This window comes from Egretta garzetta, unplaced genomic scaffold, assembly GCF_000687185.1.
Source record: "Egretta garzetta isolate BGI_Z169 unplaced genomic scaffold, ASM68718v1 scaffold287, whole genome shotgun sequence".
NCBI classification, from domain to species: domain Eukaryota; kingdom Metazoa; phylum Chordata; class Aves; order Pelecaniformes; family Ardeidae; genus Egretta; species Egretta garzetta.
In genome coordinates, this window is record NW_009260435.1 from 9179174 (window position 1) to 9205187 (window position 26014).

The window sequence follows — 26014 nt, forward strand, 5'->3', positions numbered from 1 at the left end:
GGGTGCCTACGAAGCCCCAGGTACTGCTGCCACTGCCCACCCAAATCCTTTCAACTCCTTCTTGCATGGTGTCTCACTCAGGTGTCTTTTTTGTTACTGGTAGCTTTTTTTCTGCTGTCTGTAAAGGCATAAAGTAAAACCAGGCTCAAAAATGAAACTCTCCTTTAGGTTTTGCAAGCATTTGGTGCTCGCTGTGTTTAATTATAGTGGACTACTGTGTTTGCTGTATTTTATTCTGTTTTTTGGTAATGAAACATACTGCAACTTCCTCTCCCTGTGACAAGAAGGGGGAGGGTCCATAGTTTAAGCAAAGGCTCGGTGTTTGTTACCTGGTTTAGGGAGATCTAGTTAACTACATTGCTTAGTTTTAAAAGGAGGAAAAAAGATCACTTGATCGGTCAGCAAGACCACATGACAAGCAGCTGAATGTAATTAGGAGGGTAGGGTGGTTGTGTGGGGCTGGCAGCTTTGCATGTTAGTGAGAATTTTAGAGCCATTATTCTGAACTACGCTATTTTGGTTTTATTTTCTTTCTCTGCTGATACTACCTGCAGATGAGAAACTGCTCTTTCTGCATGATTATGGTATTCAGGAGATCTGAACTGTGCCAGGAGACTCGTTGCTGAAGCACCCTTGGAAAACTACAGATCCCTTTGCAGCTGTTGAGCATAGGTATGTAAACACTTTTAAAATTTATTTTTGTAAGATTTGTTACATTGTTTTCCGTGAGCTGGCAGTTGTGTGCCAACTATTCCTCCATTAAGAGCTTTGAAACAGTGTTGCTGTACTTTCCTCAAACTTCGTGAAATATATTGGTTTTGAGAGACAGTTCAGCATTGCTGCATCCTCATGTTCTAGATGGAAAAGTAAACTTAAAACCTGGGAAGTATACTGGCTTATGTAAAACATCAGCTTTGGGTTTAAATTACAAAACTGCAGCTCTTTGGTATGTCTTTGGTCATTGCTTTTTGCAAAGAAATCAGTCAGATTTAAAGACAAACCTGGGTAAGTTTATCGATAAGGTTAAAATATATGACTGCAGTGACCAGTGTCTGGATCCAGTAACCATATGATGCCCTTTCTGGTCCCAAGTCATCAGCCTGCATTTCCTTCTGTGTTGTCAAACTTGTTCTGCAGTTAGAAGGTGGAATTAGCGCTTTGATAGTAAAGTGTACTGAGCAAATAATGTTTCATAGTACAGAACAAAGCAACTCAGTATTTCTAAATGTTGTACTGCTTGAGCTTTCCCCCCTCTATTTATTCCTGCATTCTCATTAACGTATAAAGATAAATTATACTTAATAAAACAGTCCTTTAGAATGGTGGGGTTTTTTAACTGGGTTGCGCACCAACATGCTTGTTCTCATGTATATTAAATGTATTGATGAGAAAAGGGATAAAAATGGTCTGTTGCACAGTCTGTTATTTTTAATTAGCAAAAGAAATTGGATTGCAAGGAACCATGAGAGCTCATCTAGTTCACATTCCGTATTCAATCATATAGTAATGGTTTCAGTCTTAAAATGAATTACGGTGAAAGCAATGTGTGGGTGGGATGTTATTACTGTGTTTTGTATCTTCTCTGGAAGAAACTCAAAAAGTGTGTGCCCATCTGACCAGGTCATTCCTTGCCACCCCAAGCATGAATTTATAATCGGGCATCCTTTCTAGCCCATGTGTTTACCAGTGTTTTTCTAATCATGGACCAAACCTCCAGGTTTTGTAGACTGTAAGTAGCCAAGTTGTTGTTCAGAGAAACAGTATTCTCTTCTGCTTTTGTGGGAAGGTCACAAGGCTTTCCCAGGGTTTTAATTGATGTCTAGCAAACAGTATCTTAAGATGATTTTTCTAGTCCTGATCACCACCCCTTGACTTTGTTTATGAGAAAGAAGTGACAAATTCATAAATGTAGTTAAATAAAAAAACATTGTTGCTGTTTCCTTGTAGACATCCTCAGTATATGAAAAAGCTTATATAAAATAACTGGAAGGATTTTCGTAAACATTGATGCTTGACTTAGTGGTTTTTTTTTTTTCTGTGCTGTGCTGGATGGATTGGTTGTCATAGTTGCTTCATTGTAATTTACTGTTGTATAATGCTTTTCAATTACTGCATTACATGTGCATTTTGGATGTGTAGTACAGAAACAATTTCTAGCACATTTTAGGGTAGTGATTTCTAATAGCCTAAGTTACTTGAGGATTAAATTTTGATAATGTTGGGATTTTGTTGTGTAGATCAAACCAATATTCCAGCATGTGGTGCTGCCCCCCTTTTTCTCACCATACTCCCAGTGGGTTTTGGTACATTTGTTCTTTTCCAGCATGTCTGTCATTTGCAACACTATCTTAAACAAAATGCCCTTAGTAATTAAGCTTAGTAAAGACAAACTACGAATCTAATTCAGCTGGAATTCTTTGAACATGTCACTAAAAATGGCGTCACAGAGGAATTGTATGGGGTTTTCTATTTACAAAAAATGAAAAAAAGACAATCAATAGAAATTCTGAAACTATATAAAACTTAAAGAATGAACTCAAAAAATCTTAAAAGCAGTTAATGGAAAAAGACCTGGAACATATCCTAGTGGAATGAGGGAAGTAAGCTCTAGTCAAAGGGAAATAGAAATAACTTTTTAAGGAGAAAAATTTAAGAGTAACTTTTCTTTGGTCAAAAATGTTTGGCTTCATAACTAGGAAATAATACAGCTCCTGCTTCTGAATTTTGTTTAAACGCTGTGTCGTAGGGATAAAGTGTCTTTATAAAAATTCAGTTTTGGTGCATTATGGTGCAACTGTTGGTATCAATGGAAGCAGAGTGGGGATCTTGGTGAGATGAGAATTGTCTGGGAATGAGTGGGTTGATGTATGTTAGCATAGCTCCACTATAGGCACTGCAGCTGTACTGATTAGTGCTAACTGAGATTTTCTTCTTTCACATACTTAATTTGCTTTTCCTGGAATCTCATTACTGGATTTTTATTTCCTTCAATATGAAATCATATGTACTGGTTTAAAATCAAACCAAACACTGCAAGCCAAAGTAAGTCTTTTAATAGAAGATGAAACAGCAGCACCTCCTTTAATTAGTCTTTTCAAATAGAAAGTCTTATTGGACAGTACCATTGCATACTCCCAGTTTCTTGTGACTTGTGCACACAAGTGTGTAGCTGAATAGATTCTTTCATATCTGCCTACCCTTTATACCCCATTTTTCATTTCAGTGGTTTGATGCCTTTCTCAGTCATGATGTAGAATGTAAAAAAATTGCAAATCGTGATATGAAGTTGGTTTTTCAGTTTGTGTGAGATTTTCATATACACATACATGATTTCTTGATGCAGTTTTCTACAAGGAACTTGCACGGCTTGGATCAGTTAGAGCAGTCTGACTGGCAATTTATTTTCTTAGAATAACTTTGTATATTTTTTTCTGGAACTTGGGTTATAGAGGTGGTTGTTCTGAAGGCTTGCTGCTGCTAAGCCATTTCTTAGCTATAGCAGAAACAGGCTGAATAATAATTTTAATTGAAGACTTCTGGAGGGAGAGGCAGGAAACTGCCTGTTATTGTAGATCAGCTAAAATGAAACTTGAGGACACTGTGTAGCTGCATGAAATGTTAAGAAAGAATTCTGCAGGAAGGCATCTACAGAATGAAAAGCTGGCAACAGCTGCCAGGTTTCAGCTAGGGGTGTTACTCTACAGCCATCTGGGGACCCTCCCTCAGTCTGGGAATAGCTAAAATAAATAGTATGGGTAAACTGTGGCATTAGACTTGTGATTCTTTTTGGTTTCCTTGCAGGGCTCATGCATACTTCCATGACAAGAATTAGTGTAAGAAATTCTAGTTTGCTGTGCCATTTATCTGAGCAGTCTTTGCTGTATATCAAGATTTAACTATCATTCATGCCGTAATACGGAATTCTGATCAGAGTAGCAAGATAAATAGTGTTGGCAACTCAGGTTGAAAAACAGTAGGCTTTTTGAATGGAAGCTTTGTGTTGTGCCCACTTAATAGGTGCTTCTTTTGAATTATCCCTTCCTTGAGACTCTAGAAGAGAAGCCATGCTAGGATACGAATTGAAGCAAATATTGTGCCCTTTTTTGCTAGATCCATTTAAGTAACCCTCCACAAATAACTTACTATTCCTAATGTCATGCCTGATATTCATAGATAGTAGAGATTTTCCAGCTCATTAGAAATGGATATTAATTGGTTGTTCAGTCAATAACTTTGATAGCCAGTAAGATTTCTGAGGAAGAGGAATGTTTTCAGTGGTGGCTGGAAGTGTGATCTGACACATCAGTCCTGCTCCAAAAGGCTACGATGCTTTGTGGTTAGCTGGTTACCTGCATTTCTCAGGTGTAGATAAACTCAATTCTGATCGACTTAAAAATCTTTGGATATTTCAATGTCATCTAAGTAATGAGAAAACTTTTAACTTCCCAAGGAATAAATAGCTGAACAAAGTGTAGGAGGTGCTATATACTATGTCCCCCTGTTATTTATTGTTGAACTAAATCAAGTAACTTCCACCAAAAATAAGGACAGATCACATTATTATAGAAAAGCAATAATGCTAAAGAATGGTAGCAGCTGCAAAAGAGAGTAATTTTTATTGCATCTTCCAGTCAAAAACCAGAGTTAGTGAGGAACAGAATTTACCTCCTATGAAAAACAAGAGAAGCAGATATTTCTCAGTCCAAAGGATGAAAAGGTGGATTAAGTTCTGCACTGAAAGTCTTTCTTGCCTCACCCCTGTGTAGGCTTGCCCACATCATATTAGATGAATGATGCAGTTTTATTTTATAGTCCCATTTGTATCTCTGTGAATTTCACTTTTATCTAACAGTGACTAGGAAGTATCTTAAGGTTGTCTGTTGCTTGACCTTCTCCATGGACTTTTAATTGACCTACTCATGATAATTTATTTTTGCCAGATTATTTCCTTCTTATGCAGCATGTATCTTGTATCTTTCATGAGCTTGGTGGTGTGACCTTTTGGAGAAGCACTATCTGTATCCCAGGTATGTGTCCTACAAAACAAGGTGGAAGGTAGCTGAGAACTTTCTGCCTCGGAGGAGAAAAATACGTATATATTTCTAAAGAAGCTGTAAATATTTTCCTCTGGCTGTTAACAGTATGTGCTTTAACAGGCTTAAACAAAGAACCTGACTTGACTGATGTGTATTGCATCCTGCAGAATCGTCCACATAGGCAAAGCATAAAATGTAATGTTTTCTGTAGTGTGTGCATATGCACATATTTTCCCTGAGATGTTGCTTCATTCATATTCTAGCTGCACATATGAAATTACTTCCTTTTTCAGTCTTTAGAATTTTTATCTTTTCTTTTGCCTTTTATTCTGCTTTTTCGCGTGCCTGCTTATTCTAGCTGTCTACTGGAGATTTTTGTTATCTCCAGGAAAACCCAACCACCCCTTAAAGAAATACTCAATTCTTATGATCCTGTGTAATTCTTGTTATATTCTCCTTTATCTTTCAGTGGCTATTTCTGAGGACAGAAATAGAAGCATACTCTTTGTCTTTGCCCTTCTGGAGTTGCTGAATGTGTGGGTGGGCAAACTTCTAGGTATTTCCCTCCTTCTGTGAATATGACCAGCTTTGTGGGTGAAATTCCAGTGGCTCCTGTGTTGACTGAAAGAGCTGGAAACTGTGTAAATCTGTATAAGACTGTCATTTGTAATTCCTTGGTACTGTCCAAAGCAGGTACAGTGTAGTGATGTGTTACAAATGTTAAGGTTGGGCTGTGGGTAAACTATGAGCTGGGTCCCCGAAGCGGTCAGAATTGTCACATCAAGGAAGGATGCTGGGCATTGCTCTGAATTTCCTGTTTATAAGTTAGTGAAAAAGCATGGCACGTTAACTTGTAAGGCATCGTGGCTTAATGTATTTATTAGAGGAACAGTTGAATGGTTGAGGAGGGAGTAAGTAGTATGGAGCTGGTTTAAAAAAAAAAATATTCTTTGCTTATTTTTCCCAGTCTACTCTGGAGTTTATTAACATGGTACAGATGTTTGCTTTACTGCTACAACTTGAAAGTAAATTCTGATGAGAGTTTGAAGAGGTAACTTGGGAGGCAAAAGCTCTCATTCCCAGGAGGGGGGACAGGTCCTCTCAGGGAGTTAACTCTTTTCATCAGATACCATTGCAAGTCTTTATTTAGGTGCAGTATTTTCTTACCATGAAGCATGAAAATGTTAGATACTGATGAGGGAAAAGAGATGGTGCTGTGCTTTTTGCAGAGAAGTTGAAACTGCAGAGAGATTCTTCTGTAGGGGTGATGTTGGAGTATCACCTGCAACATTCCTGGTTTTATTTTCCATTTTTTTCCAGTTCCATGCTGCCTTTCATTCTTTTACGTAACTGAACCATTCTTTGAAATTCAGTCTCCTTTTCGTTGGTTTGGTTATGCTGAAATGCAGATGTAGTTGCAAAACTAACTGTTGTTTCCTTTCCTGGCTTCTCCATTCCCAGTTTCCCCTGGCTGTCTGGAAACAACATCCAGAATCTGCTGTTTCCTTGCACGGCCTGTTGTGCAAGGTTCTCACCACATCTGCAGATCTGTTGCTTCACTTACCCTTTGGTGTCCCTTTTCTGGGTAGGATCGTGATTTTATGCCTGGTGTCTCCCTCATAACTCATTCTCAGAGTGCTTTGTGTGCCTGTCAGTTCTTCTTGCTCTGCCAAATTCTGCAGTTCTAGCAATGCTGACAGCTGACAAAGTGTCCTAGAGCATCTTCAGCTGAGCCAGAAGTGACATCAGCATTTAGAAGCTAAAGCCTCACAGCCCATTTGTTTGCATGTATTTTTGCAGACTTCTATACGTATCCTTAGCACCCTTAAAATGACTTAGATTCTTCTAAGAAAGAGACAGTCCTTAGACACTGATCCTGTAATTCCTTGAAATTCTTCTATAGTTGAAGCTAAAAAGGTCGTAACTGACATGTCAAGTAAAGCAATTGAGAGTAAGCAAAAGATAAATGTTCAGAGCAACTGAATCTCTTCTTCTCATTTGTGAGATGAAGGGGTATTTTTCTTGTTATGTATGCTACAGAAAATTCCCAGAAGTCTCAAAAAGTGGCATTTTGGCCAAAATTAAAACTTTTTCCTAAGAAAAAAACCAGTGCAGTTCAGAATATTTCAGTGAAGTGCTTATTTATTAACTCTCTTTGTGCAGCATAGCAGTTACTTGAGTTTATAAAAAAATTGTCATCATTTGTTTATATTACATTTGTATACTTCTGGCAGCTTTTAGCCAAAGGCACTTCTAATAAAGCGTTGACTAAGTAGGAACATTGTTTGGCTCTCTGTCCCTTGTTTCGGCAGAGCTGGCAAGTGTCTGATGGTGACCAGTTTTGCAAGCATTAAGGTGCTACTGAAGCCTTAGAGCAGGGTGAGGCCGTTTGCTATGCATCACCCACGCTAGGCAAGAATGTGGTTATTGCTTTGCTGTAGTGCGATGGGAGGGCTGGAACAACAGGATTAGCGAATGGATTCCTTCAAGGTCCAGATCACTTTCTCATTGTGTGACATATAAAACAGCTATTGAAGTTGTGTAAGTCTGTGTAGTGCCCAGGTGAGAAGCTTTTTTAATATGAATTTACTTGCACTTGCAGAATGATGAAACCTGTACAAATGCATGATTACCATGTACTTATATTTACATGTTGTCCATCGAGAGACCTGCAGTATTTTCCTTTTGAGTCTGTGTGGGATTTGGACTCCTCTTCCCCCAATGCCCATGTCAACTCTTCAATCATAAGCATGCAGCCTCTACTGCTTTTTAAGAATAAAGCCATATTTGGGGAAACCTTAATTTGCAAAGCATTTTTGAAGTCTAAATAGCATTGACTTTTTCATGGTATGTTTGCAAATACGGTTCGATTATATATGAATACAGTGGAACAGTCTTAAGCAGACTCTGACTTTTTTGCCTGTTGCACACTGCGGTAGGTGCCAAGGGATGTAACCCTTTGCTGCGCTCCCTCTGTCCATTGAGGGCTGGATCTCTGTTGCAGGGGGAATATGCAGACTTCACTGCAGTTTGGCTCCTACCTCTAGGACACAGCCTGGTGAATGTCCTACTGTTCCAGTGGGGTCTGGTTCTCCCGAGCAAAGAAGGCAAGGCCAAGACACAACTCATCTGTCTTCACCTGTAAGAGCTACCTGAAAGCTGAGTGACACTTGGCAGAAGGTGGACACTGTTAGAAGTTACCTGTAACTTTTGAGCATCTGCTGTCCATCCCCAAAAGGATAAAGTGATGAAATCCTGCGGTATCTTAAAATATGAATTAATTATTGGTCTAATATCTGTGTTTTGGCAAATTAGAATTAGTTTGTCTCTTTATAGTTGTGTGGTATATCCTACCATGTCAGTCACTGGCTTTATGACTGGCTGCGCTGCAGATCTGGGATATTGGGGTGATGTCTGAGTTTTTGTACAGTCATTTCACTTGGTATGAGGGGGAAGAGTAAAATGGTTTTGTTTGAGTAGTTTCATATAGAATAGTGGCTTTTTCCCTCTTTGGAGGGCTGGCTAGGTGGTGTAGTACGGGGAGGACCCCTCCACCCCCAGAAGGCTTCCTCTGTTAAATATGTATTGCTTCTCTGCAAAATGGGGTGGTGTTGCAGGTGTGGTCTGAAGTCATCTCAGACGTAAACCTTATGTTCCAGTCTTTGCCAAAGACTGTTTTTTTTTTCTTTGGTAAAGATGGCTTTCACCATGGTATGCATGGGGCTGCATGGTGTCCTCGAGTCTGTACAAGAAAGTAATAAAACAGCAGTTTGCATTAAGGATTGCTGTATCCTCTGTGCACCTGAGAGAGAAAGATGTAAAGCTATGAATGGAACTGAACAGCTGTGATCCATATACTCCATCAATAACAGATTTTTGTATGAAAACACTTGTTAGGAACAATGTAATTGTATTAAGGTGTGTGGGTGATTTGGCAGGTACTTTACATCTGCTCCTAGGTAGGTCATGCACAAATCTTCTGAAACGCTGTTTGCCTCTAGGAATAAATGGGACATGCGAACTGTGTAATTGCTTCCCAGCCGTGCTGGCAGGCAGCACCCTCCTTAGACATGGAGAACTGAGGCACACCTCTTTATCTCTGAGCACCCATCAACATGAATGCAAACAGGTGACACGTAAGCCTCTTGGCTGTGTGCTGAAGAGGTGGTGCTAGAAAACTACTCCTACTGGAAGTACTATCTCCAGTGCGCCCTAACTATTCCTTTAGCAGAGCTTGGGGTAAGTGGTATACTTTACTTCAAATTGATGTGCTTGAGGACTGTCTGATTAAGAGCATGTTCAGATTTCCTGAATTTTACGCTCTGTATGTGTGTGTATACATTTTTATTTGCAGCTTAATGCTTTTTTTTTTTTTGGCCTGTGTTTTTATTTATTCATCTCTTTGCGTCTTCTTCCTGCTTCCTTCTCCCCTCCATTGGCTCTGTAGCAGCACAGGAGTTGCATGTTTTGTGCAAGGCCAGTTTTTTCAGAAAGCATATTCCCTGTCCCCATACTACACAGGGGAAATCCTGCATGCCAAGCCGATTTCATTAATTTATTCAGGAACAACACTGCCATAGTCTTGAATGTTTTATCACACGATAGGGTTGTGATATTTGTGTCCTGGAGGCAAAAATACAAGCCCATTAATGTTGATGCCTGTTAATGTGAAAGTGCCTTGGACTAGAAAATCCACTACACAAAAGCAGCACTTGTTTTGCAGAGCAAAGGCCAAGAGCCCTTCTTGGCAAGCCACGATCTACATGTGTGTGTACGTGGAGGCTTCAGGGTGGCAACTGTACAGGCACAGCTTAAGCGGTGGCTACTGGGGTCCTGTCAGCAGTGGAAAAGGCCAGTGGAGTTTTCCCAGCTCTTGTTCATAGCCCCTGTCTGTCTGCATGCTAGGCGAAGTGCAAAGCCAGAGCTGAATGGGATTGAAGGAGGGGTTTACAAAAGGCAAAAACCTTAGAGGGCTTGATATGGAGCCTAAAATTGTGTCTATCAGTGAATTTTTTTCAGCTAAGGAGTTCTTACTCATAGAAACAAGATTTGGGAATGATTGTTCTAAAATGAACTAATTTTATTTTTTATTTTGGTGACCTGATGAATTCTAACTGTATCATCAATTTTTTCTGATTCTTCCTTTCCTACCTCCCATTCTCCTGATATGCAAGGTATAGAAATGTGGAAGGAAAGACTGGAAGGTATGAAGCTATAAAGCCTAATTTAAGAAAAAAGCAAAATTGGAAGGAAAAAATGGGATGGGATTATAGTAACAGGGCTATGCCTTTTAAAAACTCCACAACAGTTTTTGCTATGAATATACTTTGCTGTGAATATATTATTTCTGATGCGTGGAGCTGGATGTGTCTGGGCCCTAGGACTGCAGGTCTCGGAAGTAGAGGGTGGAGATCACTTTTTAAATATTTGTACAGGGAGGAGAACAAGGCTTGAAACTACTATGAAAATAGCTCTTTGCATGTCTCCAAGGATAGGTTAACTGTGCAGGGTTTCACAAGAACCACTCCCTGGAGATAATTTGAATAATAGATGGACATTATGGGGTGCAGTGAAAGGTATGTGCATTTCAAATGCCTAAGGAGAAAATTTCCTTCTCAAGCAAACCCTTTAGAAGGCATTTTTATGCCCTTCCTGTGAAGGGCTCCTAGTCCTCTATTGGTCATTTGCAAGTTGTATTTGTCACCAGCCAGATGACAAGTCGAGGTTTAAGTGGTCTGAATGATGTGGCGTGTTTGTCCAAACGGATACTCTACAAATCAGATGTGACACTAGGAATACTTTTAGGTTTTACTTCCCCAAGGTCTAACCTTGACCTTTCTGTTTTAACCAGAGCTTTCACCCACCTCTGTCCAGTGGAAGGGTGCAGCTGAACCGTAACAGTTTCTTACAAGTAAGAGCTGTAGCACCCTTTTTTCCTCCATAAGGTCTTGCATGGGGCGTGAGTTAAACTAGCTTTTTTGCAACATAAATCAGCAGCGATTACGTGGCACTACCATTTGTATTTTATTAACAGTATGTTCTATACACCTATAGCTAGCTGACAAAACACCAACCAGAGAAGGCAAATACAAGGCAAAAAGTACAAGTGGGATAGCATAGTAAAAGACATGAAGCTAGCCTGTCTTTGTATAATAACCTGGCCCTAAGATTTGCATTTAAGCCTTCTTAAGCAACAATTAATTTAGGGGTATTGAAGCTGAAAGAACATGTGCTTGAGTAGAGGGGGAGCTTAAACAGCCCTTTGCCCTTCGACAACATCTGAGGGCAAAAGAAACACCATTTAAGAGATGGAAGTCTAAATCAAATCCAGTCTTTAGTAAAAACCTCCTTGTTTCCTTTTTAAAATATTTTTCCCTTTCTTCTAGTGCATTTCAATGAAAAGACCCTTTGTAGAGCTACAAGGTAGGCAATCTGATTTTACTTTTTTTTTCCTTCCCCAACAGGTGGGAAGATTTAAAAAATGAAACAAAAACCTCAAAACCCCTTTTGCTGGTATGTTTGACTGTGTCTAATGGATCAGGGCTTTTAATTTCTTCTAAAAACGTTCTTTTGTCAGCGTGTGGCTGGCTCTTCCACTTGCTCACTTGAATATACTGCTCCTTCAGACCTGCGTGGTGGATGCAGGCTGGCAGTTGTGGTGTATTTATGTAAAAAGCTCACTGATAACTATTACAGCGGGGTTTTTTGTTTTAATCTTTATTGAAAAACTTTGTATTAAAACAAAACAGTGGAAAGTGAATTAGCTGGCTGTCGTGTGGTAGTGAGTATGAACTTTGTCACCTAAACCCCCTTTTCCTGCAAGGTTTTACTGTCACTGAGGGCATAATGTAAAATATGCTTTGGCTGGGGAAAGGGAGACTTCCGAACTGGAAATGGCAAAAAAGTGTCAGATGCTTTCCACTGACTCTTCAGTTGGAGAGTATCTGGCTGTAAATCTGACTGTTGTCTGTGTTTCATTGTGGTAAGTCCAGTCATAGCTAAGTCAACTAATCATAGTTCTGTCTTGTAACCAAGAGTGGTACTAACATAAAGTTGAAGCTTTAAAAATAATTTTAGCTTAATGGTGGTGATTGATACCCACATACTTGAGATACAGAGTTTGTTCCAAGCCTCAAGCTGTGATTTGCAATTGGAGAAATGAATTGGTGTTTTGCCATTGATGCAAACTACTGCAGTGTTTGATTTCAAATGAATAATTTTATCTAGTTCAAGCTACAAATAGTTCTGAAGATACTTATTTACAATTGAACCAGCAGACTTTTTTTTTGTATTTTTGTATTCTATTTCATCATCTATCTTTTTTTTTTTTTTTTTTTTTTTTTTTTTGTATTTTGGTATTTATTTCCACGCCATAAGAGGCTGTTTAATGCCAGTTTTGTGTTGCTTTTAGAATGGTTATTTTAGGCTTATCTTTTCATGTTCATTTCTTTGAAAACAACATAAGGCAGCTCTCTACTGTTTGTTTTGGGGGAAGAGAGGCTCAGTATCTACTCAACAGCAAAGTACAGTGCACTTACATCATTCTTTCTAGTGTTTATGAAAATTGTTAGTGATTTTTGTTATACATTCTAGCTATTGCTGCACTTTGATCAGACTATATCTATCTGATATGGTTATTTTTTCAAAGGCACATAAAGGATAGAAATTTCTTAAATGCATATGGGCCATGGAGAAATGTGTGTGGTGTTTAATGGCAATTCAGAATCAAGATTTAGTTTAAATGATTAACTATCATAGTGATAAAAACTTCAAAAACTTTGAAAATTGGTCCTCTAAATGAAACAACCACAGACCCCCCAAAACAAAAACAACAACAAAAAGATGTTGGTTGGTTATTTTTCTTCCTGGTATGAAAAAACTTTTTCAAGACTGAACAATAGCTATTAATAGAAAATTACTAGAATTTTTATTTAAATACAGTGGACAATCTGGAAGAAAAAAATTTTGCATATGTTAATAATGTCACAGCGAATGTGAGGTCAGAATTGCACTGCTGGTACGTTTAAGTAGCTTTTGCCAGCTTCCATGCAGATTAAAAGCAGTTCTGCAGTTCATATTCCAGATATCTTGAATGCTTTGACCTTAAGTTTTCAGTCTTCCCTCATGAAGTTAAAATTGTGTTGCCTTCTCTTTGTAATAAGAGGAATGTGATAAAATTAACTATGCATTTTTTTCAGTCACAGCTGAATTTGATATTGACAATTGGCATAATTGAGTGTTTAAGGTTAAACCAGTGTAAAAGACTACAGAACTGGTCCCACTGCTGGATGCTTTGTAGTTCAAACAATGATTTGTATTTTAAACATTTGTTAAAAGAAGCCTTGGCAACTAACAATTAGTTATTTGTTTACTAACTAATCCTTTTTGCTTTGCTTTTTCAGGTGTCTCCTAAATTCTCACTATGTCTGATGGGGACTATGATTACCTCATAAAATTTCTAGCACTCGGTGATTCTGGAGTAGGAAAGACCAGCCTTCTTTACCAATATACGGATGGCAAATTTAATTCCAAATTTATCACAACAGTGGGCATTGACTTTCGGGAAAAGAGAGTGGTAAGTTTTCACAAACCGTGTGCTACTTTAAAATGGTATCTGTCTTGGTGGTGGCTAGAAACTGGTTTTTATAAATCTAACCTGCCAATCCTTACGTGTAGGCATGCAATCAATAGTTACTGTGTACTTACTCTTGTGACGAAGGAAACGATCGCATTTTACCTGGTTATTTTTGTTGTTGTTATGTGTTGTCCCCCCCTTTCCCCCAAAGTTAAAGAAGAGCTGATTCTAAGCAACAACTCTTTATCGCTCAGCAAGTGTTGTTGAGTGTATCTACTCTGTGAGTTATGCACATAGTACCTGGAGTAGCACTTTTATTGTTGAACTCCTTTCACAAGGAAGGATTGGGCTGTAGTAAAAATGTTTTTGCTGTTTGTGAACTAAAATGGCTAGTGAACAAAGACTGAAATGTTGATTTTTTTTTTTATTTTTTTTTTTTTAAAAAAAAAGTTTTAAAAAGTGACTTAAATGGGATAGCACAATACATGGAGCTGATCTGGCTTCCTAAGCAATTGCCACTACCAGAAAACTGTGAAAAATAAGGTGGCGGGTTTTTTTATAACCCCTGAATTGTTATTAAACTAGGCAAACATACTTTTGACACGAAGCTGAGCACTGCGTTATGATAACCAATTGGATGCTAGTTGACATAAGTTTTTTTCATTCTTATGTAAAAGTATTAAATGCCTTTCAGTGTAGTCTGATGATTTCCCAAGTGTCCAGAAATCTGGATGGTGTAACGGGCATTGTACAGTCTGGCTTTTGACAGATGACACACACCACAGTAGTGGAAGGAGTAAATATCTTGGTGAAATGCAAAGCTGGTCTCTTGAATAAGTTAGCATTCCTTCTGTGGGGTAATAAACATGGTGGGTTTACTTGATCAGCACGTTTGGTAACTCAGGCGAAGATTTAGGTTTCACAACCTGAATCCACAAATTCAGCAAGTTTATGTGTCTCTAAAGATAATGCTTGTAACTTTGGTAATCTTAGCTACAATGACAGTTGAAGGTAAAGAAGGAGACCTAACATGAAGGGTTTTAAACAAGAAATGAATCTATTTTTATCTGATCCTTCCAAAGGTAACAGATGTCCTTATTTATATTTTCATGCTGAGTAAACTCCAGCTTTCATTATTATTATCCAATTTGTGCTTTTTAAGCTGTGATATAAGATCTACCCTCAGCTCTTCTTCAGCAATCTTTTGGCAGCTAAGAAGAGATGTCTTTATGAGTATATTCTGATAGCTAATGAGGTTCTCTTAGTGGTACAAATTTATTGCCAGATTGCATGATCCAATTGTTGCTTTCTTATAATTACATTTCAATTTGAACACAATACATGATAATAACAAAAATTGGAAAGTAAAAATACTAAAATTAAACTTGCCTAATAAAATTTAATGACCACGTTAAATATCTTTCAGAGTCCCTAGTCTATTGGATACTAGTTTTCCAGTTTCACTTTTACCCTTATTTTTAAATATTCAATTGGATGCAAAATTAAAATGCATTACTTCTGTCTTACAAAGCAGAGGGATTGAGTTGTCATTGGGATCTTTGCATCAATAATGCTAGTTTTGTTGCAGTTAATGACTTTAGAACACAAAATAACTGACATCTGTAGAGGCTGGACTGCTAACACTCAGTCTTGCAAATTTACCTTTTACAGGTGTATAGACCCAACGGGCCAGATGGTGTTGGTGGCAGAGGACAGAGGATACATCTTCAGCTCTGGGATACTGCAGGACAGGAAAGGTATGTTCCATCCCCTCACCTAGCAAGTAAGGCAGTTGTCATCAAGCTAGATGCAAATGGAACCGAGTACCTGAATTCTCTTTATTGATCATTACATTTTCATTGTATAACTCAAGATGGGAAAGTGTGCTTACTTTAATTTTAACAGTGATGGAAAATTTCCTATGAATACCCATTAAATTACAACTGTAATTTACAACTGTAGAAAATTAAAACCATAATTGTTTTTTGTCTTTTGGAAACTTTCAGTTTATTTTTTTCATGGTCAATGCGTATAGATGTTTTTAGAGTTCTTTTTTTCAGTTTTCCTTAAATTTCTGTAAATATGTTGAGGTCTTGGGAAAGCCAGACAGGTGAAATCACATCAAAGGATTCTTTTCTATTTGTCTATCAAAAGACTAGCATCCTAGTGGTTGGTAGTCTTAAAATCAAGAACTCATGTGTACAGGGGACAAATTTCTGTTCAAAGTTTGAATTTCATTCTTATTTTAATTTCTGAATCTTGATCAAGTCATGCTTTATAGTAGAAGACACTGTCTAAAGCTCTTGCGCTCGAGTGAAATGTCTCCTTGAATTGCTTAGGCCTTGATTAGGCCACAGTAATGTTAGCAATTCTTGTTATCCAGTCCCTACATCAGCAAAACAATTATGATGAATATTTCATTCCACTTAATTCAGTCTTAAGTTACCTCAGTGTTATGAATGCACGCAATTATGTTTTCAAAGTAACTTGTTGGATGATCCAACTAATTTCACTTTGCTGGTCTAGGTTTCGTAGCTTGACAACGGCTTTCTTCAGAGATGCCATGGGGTTTCTTCTACTCTTTGATCTGACAAATGAGCAGAGCTTTCTGAATGTCAGGAATTGGATAAGTATGGCATTTCTTCATTCTTTCTTTTTTCTTTCTTTGCAAGGGTGGCGAGAGGGATATGTTTGTAAATACGGAGTCTCACTGAGAAATAGAACTGAAAATACTGAGTTTTATAGCCTTCTCAGTAAAAGAAAGTAAATGTGTTCATAACTGTAATAGCTGCTAGTGGGGCTTTTAAGGCTTACCTGAAATTCAGCTTTGCCTACTGAACTATGTGAAAGCAAGCTGAGAGAACATCATATCCCCAACTCTGGTGATATTCAGTAATTTAAGTGGGTGGAAAGCCTTTGCAAAACTCTCTTTTGACTCACCTGAAGCTTTCTCGGCAAAACTTAATGGAAGGCAGACGCTACTAGTTTGGTGTATCTAGGTGGAGGAGTTCCCAAACTGCATCAACCATCAGGAGAGGGAAGTATATCCTTTCCTGGCAGCTCACTGAAGATGCTTGGTGAGCATCACTCCTTAAGCTGTAAATACACAGTGCTTTGTCAGGCTTCTGCTCCCCTGGCTTGTTCCCTAGCTTTTTCACTGGGTGCATGGTAGTGAATGTCCACCTGTTCTCTGGCTCTCAGTGCAATAGCAGAAGTCCCATGAGATAATACAAAACATACCCCTTTTCTGTCTTTCAAAGAGTAGTTTTCCTGAAGGATTTTGTGTCCCCTAAAATGTAGTAGTGTTCTTAGTGAGCTTTATGTGGACGGTAAGTTGTGACCCCTATTTATGTTGTTGCTGTTAGGTCAGCTACAAATGCATGCATATTGTGAAAACCCTGACATTGTATTATGTGGCAACAAGAGTGATCTGGAAGACCAAAGAATGGTGAAAGAAGAAGAGGCTAAGGAACTTGCAGAAAAATATGGGTAAGTAACTTCCTTCCAGTTATTGCTGTATTTAAAGCAGAATAAAATGTTTTCTGTAATGCCTTTTCTGTATACTGAAAGTTTATTGTGAGGATTTCAGAGTGCTTAACTGGCCAGTATGATATCTTTTTTTTCTGTCAGAGACTAATGTTCTCTGCATTGCCTAAAAATTCAGACATAGTATTGCAATAATCTTGCACTGGAGATTGGTTAATCATCTTCTTCCCTTGGCAGTAAACAAAGTATTTTCACAAACATTCTGGAAAATAGATAGAATTTAGCTGGAGAGGCAGGTGAATGATGGGGGTCTAATTCTTTGCTCTTGCCTGTGCTGAGGCTTTCTACAGGGCACAGAAAACCCAGGTCTCTTACAAAGTGAGATCCAAAAGAGCATTTGATGAGGTGATGAGTGTCACATCAGATTTTAGGGAAAACAAAAATAATACCAAGCAATGATAGCCTAATTTACAAGCTGAGTTATTCTACAAAAATTTGTTGTAGTGTAGCCATTGTCTCTGGCATGGCCATGGAAACATGAGGCCTCAGTTGCTTTTGAGAGCCTTGGAACCCATTCACTGGTGTTTGGACAATCAGCAGAGTGCTGGGTTCCCACAGAAGAGCAGTTCTGGTCCAGGCCGTGGTTCCTCTGTTCTCTGCTCCCTCCCCATTCAATCTTCCCTCAACTGCTCAACCAATTTTTTTAGGACTGTAGCTTAGGTGAATTCTTAGTGACTTAGCCTCAAAGAGGTCAGCACTATTTTCTTGCAGGCATCTGCACTCTGAGCCTCCCAGGGAGTCTGAAAACTAAGTCAGACCAGCAGAAAAGACAGGGCAGCCTTGCCTGTCCCCTTCCTTACAGACAAAGGTCATGCGTCCCTAAAGGAACCATGTGAAATCTTTGTTCCTATCAGATACTAATTAATCCACAGTACTCTTATACTCCCTTAACTCTTCCATGGGTCTCATCTCTGGATTACATTTGCATTTCATTGTGGGTCAGAAGTGCACTTTTGAAGAATATCTTCTGATCCATTTATTGTAGTTTGATTCACACAGTGGAGCAGCTTTTTAGCATGTGAAATGGATTTCTTCTCAGTTGAAAATGAAACTAGCTGATGTGCTCCAACCAGTAATCTGCATTCAGTCTGAAGGACTAGATTAGAGCTGGTCCCAAGTAAAGCCCACAAAACATGCGTAGTGTGAACACCAACTCCTCGGTGCTAACTGCCTTGTTCTGCAGGTCTAGTCCTGTTGTGTTTCCTATCACATAGTCACAAATTACCTTTCCTTCGCCTTGAAGAGTCATTGGAGGCAAATCAGAAGCAAAATGCCTATTAGAGGATTAGTGCAATATTACCTTCTTACTTTCTCCTTCTCCTGTGAAAATACTTGGTTGAATTCCATGTCACACAGAAAACAGCAAGTGCATTTGGTACTTTAACCAGCTGCTTGTGAAGGAGCAAAAACTGTTAAACAGCAGCAGATGGCATGTAGCTGTTTCTTAAAGATTTGAAAGAGATCTCTTTGCATGAGACTTCACCTTCTTGAAATAATTTATTAAATGTTTTCTTTGTGGCTGAAAATGCCAACTTAATTTAGGAATAGGGAGCTAAAAGTCAAAGTGGTAGATCACGTCCAATCTGTAGGCAGTTACAGAGTTCTCTGCCCTGTAGAAGTGAGACAGGATAGCTGCTAGGAGTCACTTACTTTCTCAAATGCTTCTGAGGGGAAGCAAGATAAACCCTGCTGCAGCAAACAGTCTTCTGGTAACAAAAGTGTGAGGTAGCGAATATCCTCTTTCTGTGGAAAGGCCTTGTAAGTGATGTATTTTGAAAACAGTTGCAGGAGACCTACACACTGAGACAGTAATATAATATTTTTGACCACTCATGGAATCTTGCAAGTTAAGTAAGAAATACTTAAAATTATGAAGAGATTGTTTCAGTCATTACTGGGGAGTAACACTAATGTAGCCACTCCAGCACCACCCTGTGGGGAGCACTGAGCACAGAAGGCCAAAAAGTCTGTAGGGCTCACCATTGAAACATCCTGACCCACAACAGTAATGACACTAGCGATGTATTTTCAATATGAAGGTGCCCAGAAACCTTTTTTAACAAAGACATAGGTGGTCTGAGCAGTGGGATTTTTTTTTTTTTTTTTTTTGTATGTAGGAGAGTATATAGTTGAGGTGTCAACAGAAGAAACAGTCACCTTTTGTAGTGGTAAGAGCACCACATTAGGAGTCTTTACTGCCTTGCCTGCAGGGGAATGTCCACACTAGCATTCCCTCTCTTGCAATGGCACCCTAGCTGATGTAGACAGAAATCAGTAAGGAGAACACTCATGCACACAAGGCCATATAAAGTAATTGCATGTCTTGTGGGGAACAGAACTGAAAAAAAAAAAGACCTTGGGAGCATAACTTTGGGAACTCATACTGACCTCTGTACATTGTGGACTCCATGGTGTAAATTAAAGCTTATCCTTTGGCCCTACCTATGGAGTCAGCCATTTCATTAATTTCTTTTGCATTTCAGACCACTGACCACTTAGTGTGTTTCTGCTATGGAGTAGCTGTAATAGCATTTGTGCGATTTCTAAATATGTGGCAGTAGTCATGTATTGGTTTTGCTTCTATGAACATAAACTGTGTGTTGTAAGCTTGTGGGTTTTGTCTTCTGCAGAATACCGTATTTTGAAACCAGTGCAGCTAATGGGAATAATGTCAGCAAAGCCATTGAAACTCTTCTTGACCTCATTATGAAGCGCATGGAACGGTGTGTGGATAAATCCTGGATCCCTGAAGGAGTGGTGCGCTCCAATGGGCACAGCTCTACAGAACAACTGAATGAAGAGCAAGAAAAAGGCAAATGTGCCTGTTAACTCAGTTACAATGAAGTTTAATGTGTATGCTAAAATATAGTACAGTTGCAGCTTAACTGTTTAACTTATGGACAAATCACATTGTGTAGTTATTTAATGAGCTATATTCATTCTTGATCTAATTTTTGGCTTTTTCCTCTCAAACAACATTAACCTTTGCTTGCAAGGTACACAGTTTATTAGTGGTAGGACAGAGGTTTAATCTGGAGTAGCACTGTATGTTACTCTAATTCTCTGCTTTGGGGGGAAGGAAAGGAGAGGTATTTTCATTACCAAATTTAGAAACATCTCTCTGTATGGGCAATGAGAAAGGGTAGGCTTCTGAATTGAAGGATTTTCAGTTGCCCTTTGAAGGCTCCATTAACTACACAGACTAGGCATTTAGATTAGATATTGCGACAGCTCTTAGTCTCTCTTAACAGCAAGTTTACCAACATGGTTCTTGGTTTTGAACAGCAACATTTAATCATTTCATCGATCAATAACAATTTTAAAGAGCAAATCCTGTGTTTTCCACAAAAACCTGCAAGTAGCTTTTCGTTGCTCTCTCAAATCATACTTTTTCAGTGATGAAAACCGAAAGCAAGCTATTCTATACAGAATAAAAAAACTACAGAGAAGCACAAGGGGTGCATATATAGAGCACTTCCGGTATGTCATGAAATTGAACATGTAAACTACAACTGTACTATATAAAATATATCCAACACAGCCTATGGGACCTCCTGATATAATTTTAATTTCTAGGACATGCATATACATATATTTATATGTAAATGGCATAACTGTGCATCTGTTGTTATGTTTCATTTATGTTACAACTCATGTTTTAACAGGAATGTAGGGCAACCTAGATGTCAGCAAAATTTCATCAGAGCTAGTGCTTTGCACTGAATTTGTTTTACCAAACACAGATTTGGAATGTTTCTTCAAATTTGGATCGAAAAATGAACGATGATTGCCTTCTGGTGAGATGCAGCTAAAAATACCAGCTCTGTCTAGATCAGTATTTCTATAAATTTATAATGCGCATTTTATCCTGCCAAACTTTGTGTATTGTACATCTTGGTTATCATATATTCATTTATGGCTTGTTAATTTCCTTCAGGTTGTATTTAAAAAAGAATAGAGTTGCTTTTCTCTTTTTTCCCCCCTATGGATCACAAAAATGATCATTTTTATTTATTCGTACAACCTAAGGAACAATCAGTATTTTTTGGGTCTTTTTTCCAGACTGATTTATAAGATATGCCTACCAAACTGTTTTCTACCCTGGCAGAGGTTGTACAACTCTGAAGTATTGCCAATTAAAGTCATAACATGCCAAATTGTGTCTTTTTACAGACTTTCCACAGCAGTTTGTTTAAAAAGTTCCAAAGCTATTACTTCTTTAGAAATGATGTATTTATTTATTTAAATATTCTAACTACTGCAATTTCAGGCAAACATTGATACCAGTTGTGAACATGAATTGCAGCATAACAAATTTTTGAAGGACCAAAAATGCTTCTAGAATAGGAGCTAATAAACCCCCCCCCCCAAACAAACATATTTGGTGTAGCCTCTGGTTATATTAATAATGCAAGAATGTGTTAAAACCTGGTTCTTAAAATATTTTACAAAGTAATGCATTATTCTTTAATAAACCCAACATGTAAATATTAGATTTTTTTATAACAGCCTACACAGAATATTTTAAAAGTGCAATATAATTTCACTGCTCTGGGGCTAGGACAGACATTAAAGCAATTTATATTGAATACATATAAGGTTTTTTTCTACTATACAATACCAAGATTCCAAAATACTCATGGACCGGAGTTACTGTAGTTTAACTTGGAGTGCCTTCTGAAGTTACCATCATGTTTCTGACCAGTAGAGTTCTCCAACTTGACTGTAGGACACAATACATTTTAAAGTACTTCAGTGTCTGAATTTCTTTTAATGTAACTTTTTGCTTTTCAGAGGGTTGCAGTGGAACTTTGTCATGCATTAACTTTAACAGGAGTTTTTGTGCTTATAGCTCCATCCAGTTCCTGAAAACAGTAAGGATTATTGCAACCAACTACTAAGCTAAGTGACTACTGAAATGGTGTAAAAATATTTCCTTTTGAATACTTGTGTTTAGATTGGATATTAAATATTAAATAATGAAACTCATATTTTTGTCATGCTTATATGTAACTATTTACTGTATAAAGAGAGTCTACATAAAATTGCTTTGTTGTCAGCCTTTGAAATGTGCTGTAAGATTTATCTGTTTGAGTTATTCTGTGACAAAACTTTTGTTCCCTTTTTAGCTCTCATAAGAAATCATGGTAAATGTTTCTTGACAGTGAGTTACACTATTCTTACTAGTCTAGCACTGGTTTTAAAAAAACAAACAAAGAATTCTCATGTGATGAGAAACTGTTATTTCAAGAAAAGTTGCTTCCATCCAGTGTCAGATGAAAATGTTGATCGGTAATGTAACAAAGTTTTGGAAAGGATTTCCATTATGATGCTTTGTCCTAGGATTTCTTATTAATATAAAATAGTTAAATGTTCCTGATCTGAACCTCACCAGCATTTATTGAACTGAATTGTAACATTTCATGTTGTCTCAGTTCAGTATCAGTCTGTGTCCTTCTGCACAGTCCCTACGTGTTTTTTGTTCAAATGCATCTAAGTTCTCTTCTGTGGCCTAGGTGGTACTTGATGTTACCCTCTGGCACTCACCAAACCAGCCGGATGGGGGCCTGATGCATCCTGGGTGATGCCAGAAGGAGCTCAAACCCATAGAAGAAAAGAGAGGCAATGCTTCTGTATTCATAAGACATTCAGAAAGCTGCTAATGTGAGCATGTAGCATGTTTAGAGCAAAGGGAAGCAAGCAATACATTTTGTAAAATCTACTGCTTCTACAAAGGTAAGGAGCCTGATTTTTCAGAATAGCTGCTTCCATCAAGAGCAGTGTAGATTACCAGGTAGGTTATGATATGCTGGAGGGCACAGCTGCTATTCAGAGGTTCCCTGACAGGCAAGAGAAATGAGCTGAACTCAGTCTCATTAAGCTTAACAAGGGCAAGTGTGACTGGGTATTCCACTGGGGTTGGAATAACCCCATGCAGTAGTACTGGCTGAAAAAAACATTTTGCAGAAAAGGGGATGGGCATTCTGTTCAACAGCAGGTTGACCAGGAGCCAGAAGTGTGCCCTTGTGGCAAAGAAGGCCAACTGCATCTGGGGCTGCATTAGTAAAACGAAGCCAGCAGGTTGAGGAAGCAAGTGTTCCCTTATGTTCAGTAATTGTATGACCACATCTGGAGTTTTGTGTCCTGTTTTGGACACCCCAGTAGAAGACAGACATTGACACGCTGGAGTGAGTCCAGCAGATGCCACCAAGATCAAGGGCTGGACCACGAGGGGTGGGAGAAGAGAGAACTTAGTTTGCTTAGCTTTAAGAAGAGAAAGCTAAGAGAGACCTTTCTGCTGTCTTGAACTATCTAATGGGAGGGTATATGGAAGACCAGACCCTTCTCAGATGGCACAGGGATAGGAAAGAGGCAACAGAGTAAAGTTGGTGTATAGAAAATTCTGATTAGACGTTAGGGAAAAAACTGTCACCATCGAAGCAGTCAGAAATATGAGTTTAAGGTACTGAGTTGAGATGTTTGGTGAAACAATTCTTGCTGTGGTTATTTGTGTCAAAAATCAAACAAATGAGCCACTCAGTTTTCTGCAAAACCTCTTCTTCCAGTGAGGCTGTTTTTCAGCTGGATACCTAATTCTGTCTATGAATAACTGTTAATGGAGTAGAAGTACATATTCTTTTTTTGGTAATTAATCTGGATTCTGGCTTCAGCAACCTTCAATCTTTAGATCAGGAATAAGCACTTCCAATCCACAACATAATGGTTTGTACTTGAAGAGGTGGTCAGTGCCTTGATATGGCAAAAGGAGGCAGGGAGAAACCCAATTGTAAATGCTTGTAGTATCACTGTGCTCTCACATCCCATCTGACTGCTGGAGGTGTTGGTGACAGTCTGTAATCCACAGTGTTTAAATTTTAGAAGCCACCAAAGACTTCACAATACAGTATTCTGCCAGGAAAAAGCTGTCTTCAGTGAAATAAATACAGCCCATGGGGGGAAAAAAAAAAATCACATGGGCAGGAAACTCAAAGTAATCAAACTGGAAAAAAAGGATTGCAATTGCATGTGCCAAAGCACAGCAGCCCTAGACCCAAGCAGACTTGTTTACTATTTGGTTTTGCCTCTAGCTGTAAACTTGGTGTCTTCATAGCCTCCCTCATAAAATTGCTTTGTGTATGTGTCTCTACTATTTCTTCTTATCAGCTGGGTTGCCATCTTCTGTCACAGCCACAGAGCCTTCCCTCTGGCGTGCAGCATGAGACTAACTAATATCCTGTACAGTCCTATCTTGCTCTCTGTCTCTGAGTCAGTTCGGGGCTGTTGTTCCTTAAGGCTGGGGGTGAGTACTAGTCACCAGTCATATGCTCTAGCCCGTGTCTCCTGCAATAGGATGTGGCTGAGGTCTGGTTTTCAAAAAGATTGGAGACAAGTTCTGTACTGATAAGGTTAGTGACTCTACTGTGCTATTTTTTTTCCTTCCATCTTTCTTAGTATAGCCCCAAGCTGACTGCCTTTTTTGTTATTCTAGAAACCAGAAAGCAAAAACTGTGCTAAAAAGGCACATGCAGTTCAACACGTGGATTTTCACCAAATACTCAGATAGTTAATTTCTTTTAAATCATAGAATCATAGAATGTTTGGGGTTGGGAGGGACCCCTAGAGGTCATCTAGTCCAACTCCACTGCAAATGGAGAAGTAGGAATTGTGGCAGGAAAGCCTTACATGGTGAGGAAGACTTCAGACTCTCAACTGGGATGATATCCTAAGACTGAAGAACAGAGAGAATACCCTCTCCAATTCCAAGCAATTTAGGAAGGTACAGGGCCTAGCATTTAGGTCCTTTCACAACAAACAGGTAACTGTAGCAGGGGGAACAGAAGGAGTAATAGCTTCCTTAGAGTAATGCGTGCAAAGCCGTTGGTTTTAGACAGTACTTCAAATTTTGCTTTGAAAATTAATTGCCCTGTAGAAGACTTTGATCTTTCCAATATGGAAATGGAGCAGAAAGTGATTTGCCTTAATTCTAGAGTAAATCAACTGTAGATTTAAAAATCTATGTCTGATTCCTTTTCCTCTCCTTGGGTTACTGTCTCTATCCTTATGTTAATACTGAGCCATTTCAGCTTCATTCATTTTTCACACTTAGAACAAAATTTAGCATTTAAAACGAGAAGCCAGAGGGGCTCAAACACAAGCTGGTCACAAAATCTTTTAATTTGTATTTAATTTCCACTCTCGGATAACAAATATATGTTTCAGGGAAGTAGAGAGTCATCTGGGGAAGAAAAAAGTCAGTTTACTTTTGAAGATGCATTATTATCTAATAGTTCATCCCAACTTCATTTTTGTGTATGGGTTGGCTTTTGGGGTTTTTTTTAGTACTTTCATGAGCACGAGTATCTCTCAGCTTTCAACAGCATTCACTGGTGAAATCAAAGGACGGACCACGCTCTTGACAGAATGGATTGCAGTTAGCATGCATGTGGCTGATGCATATATCCAGTGAGTGAATGTAGCGTGTTTGTGGGTTTTGGAAAATTACTGCTTTTGTAGATATTCTTCTCATCCTTTTCCCCTCAGTAACCTGTTTGTGTAATGATTTAGAAATTATGGCTCCAATCAGCCAGTAAATGGAGCTTACAGCTTCAAAGAAAGCACAGCAATGAGAACTTCCACACAGACTATAGTCTCAGCTTTGTTCATGTGGTGGCCTTGTGGCCCAGTTTCTCATTTTTGGAGCAATAATCTCTTCCACATTTTATATATGACTGATCTGTTTTATTAAGAGATCTTGCTAAGACATATAATAAGACTCATGGTCCTCCTTGTATTTCAAGATGATTAAAGCCTGCCAAAGAAATTAAGACCAATTTGAAAAGCTTACGATACTCTACTA

General features: G+C 38.5%; 1 protein-coding gene across 10 annotated transcripts in view; it reads left to right on the top strand.

Moving 5' to 3' along the window:
* Window positions 1–21515, top strand: part of RAB27A (RAB27A, member RAS oncogene family) — a 34342-nt gene extending 12827 nt beyond the window's left edge. Inside the window, exons 1-10 of one of the 10 annotated variants that reach the window (XM_035899430.1) lie at window positions 454–672; window positions 4941–5027; window positions 8041–8177; window positions 9038–9275; window positions 11423–11459; window positions 13439–13611; window positions 15283–15368; window positions 16138–16241; window positions 16977–17100; window positions 19788–21515. In XM_035899430.1, coding sequence (XP_035755323.1) covers window positions 13459–13611; window positions 15283–15368; window positions 16138–16241; window positions 16977–17100; window positions 19788–19986 — 666 coding nt within the window. In that variant the 5' untranslated portion in view covers window positions 454–672; window positions 4941–5027; window positions 8041–8177; ... (1 more) ...; window positions 11423–11459; window positions 13439–13458 and the 3' untranslated portion in view covers window positions 19987–21515. Of the gene's footprint in view, window positions 1–166; window positions 429–453; window positions 673–4940; window positions 5028–8040; window positions 8178–9037; window positions 9276–10887; window positions 10948–11422; window positions 11460–13438; window positions 13612–15282; window positions 15369–16137; window positions 16242–16976; window positions 17101–19787 lie in introns of those variants that run through there. The other 9 variants (XM_035899431.1, XM_035899434.1, XM_035899435.1 and 6 more) reach the window with 9 other exon arrangements.
* Window positions 21516–26014: the final 4499 nt, after the last annotated feature.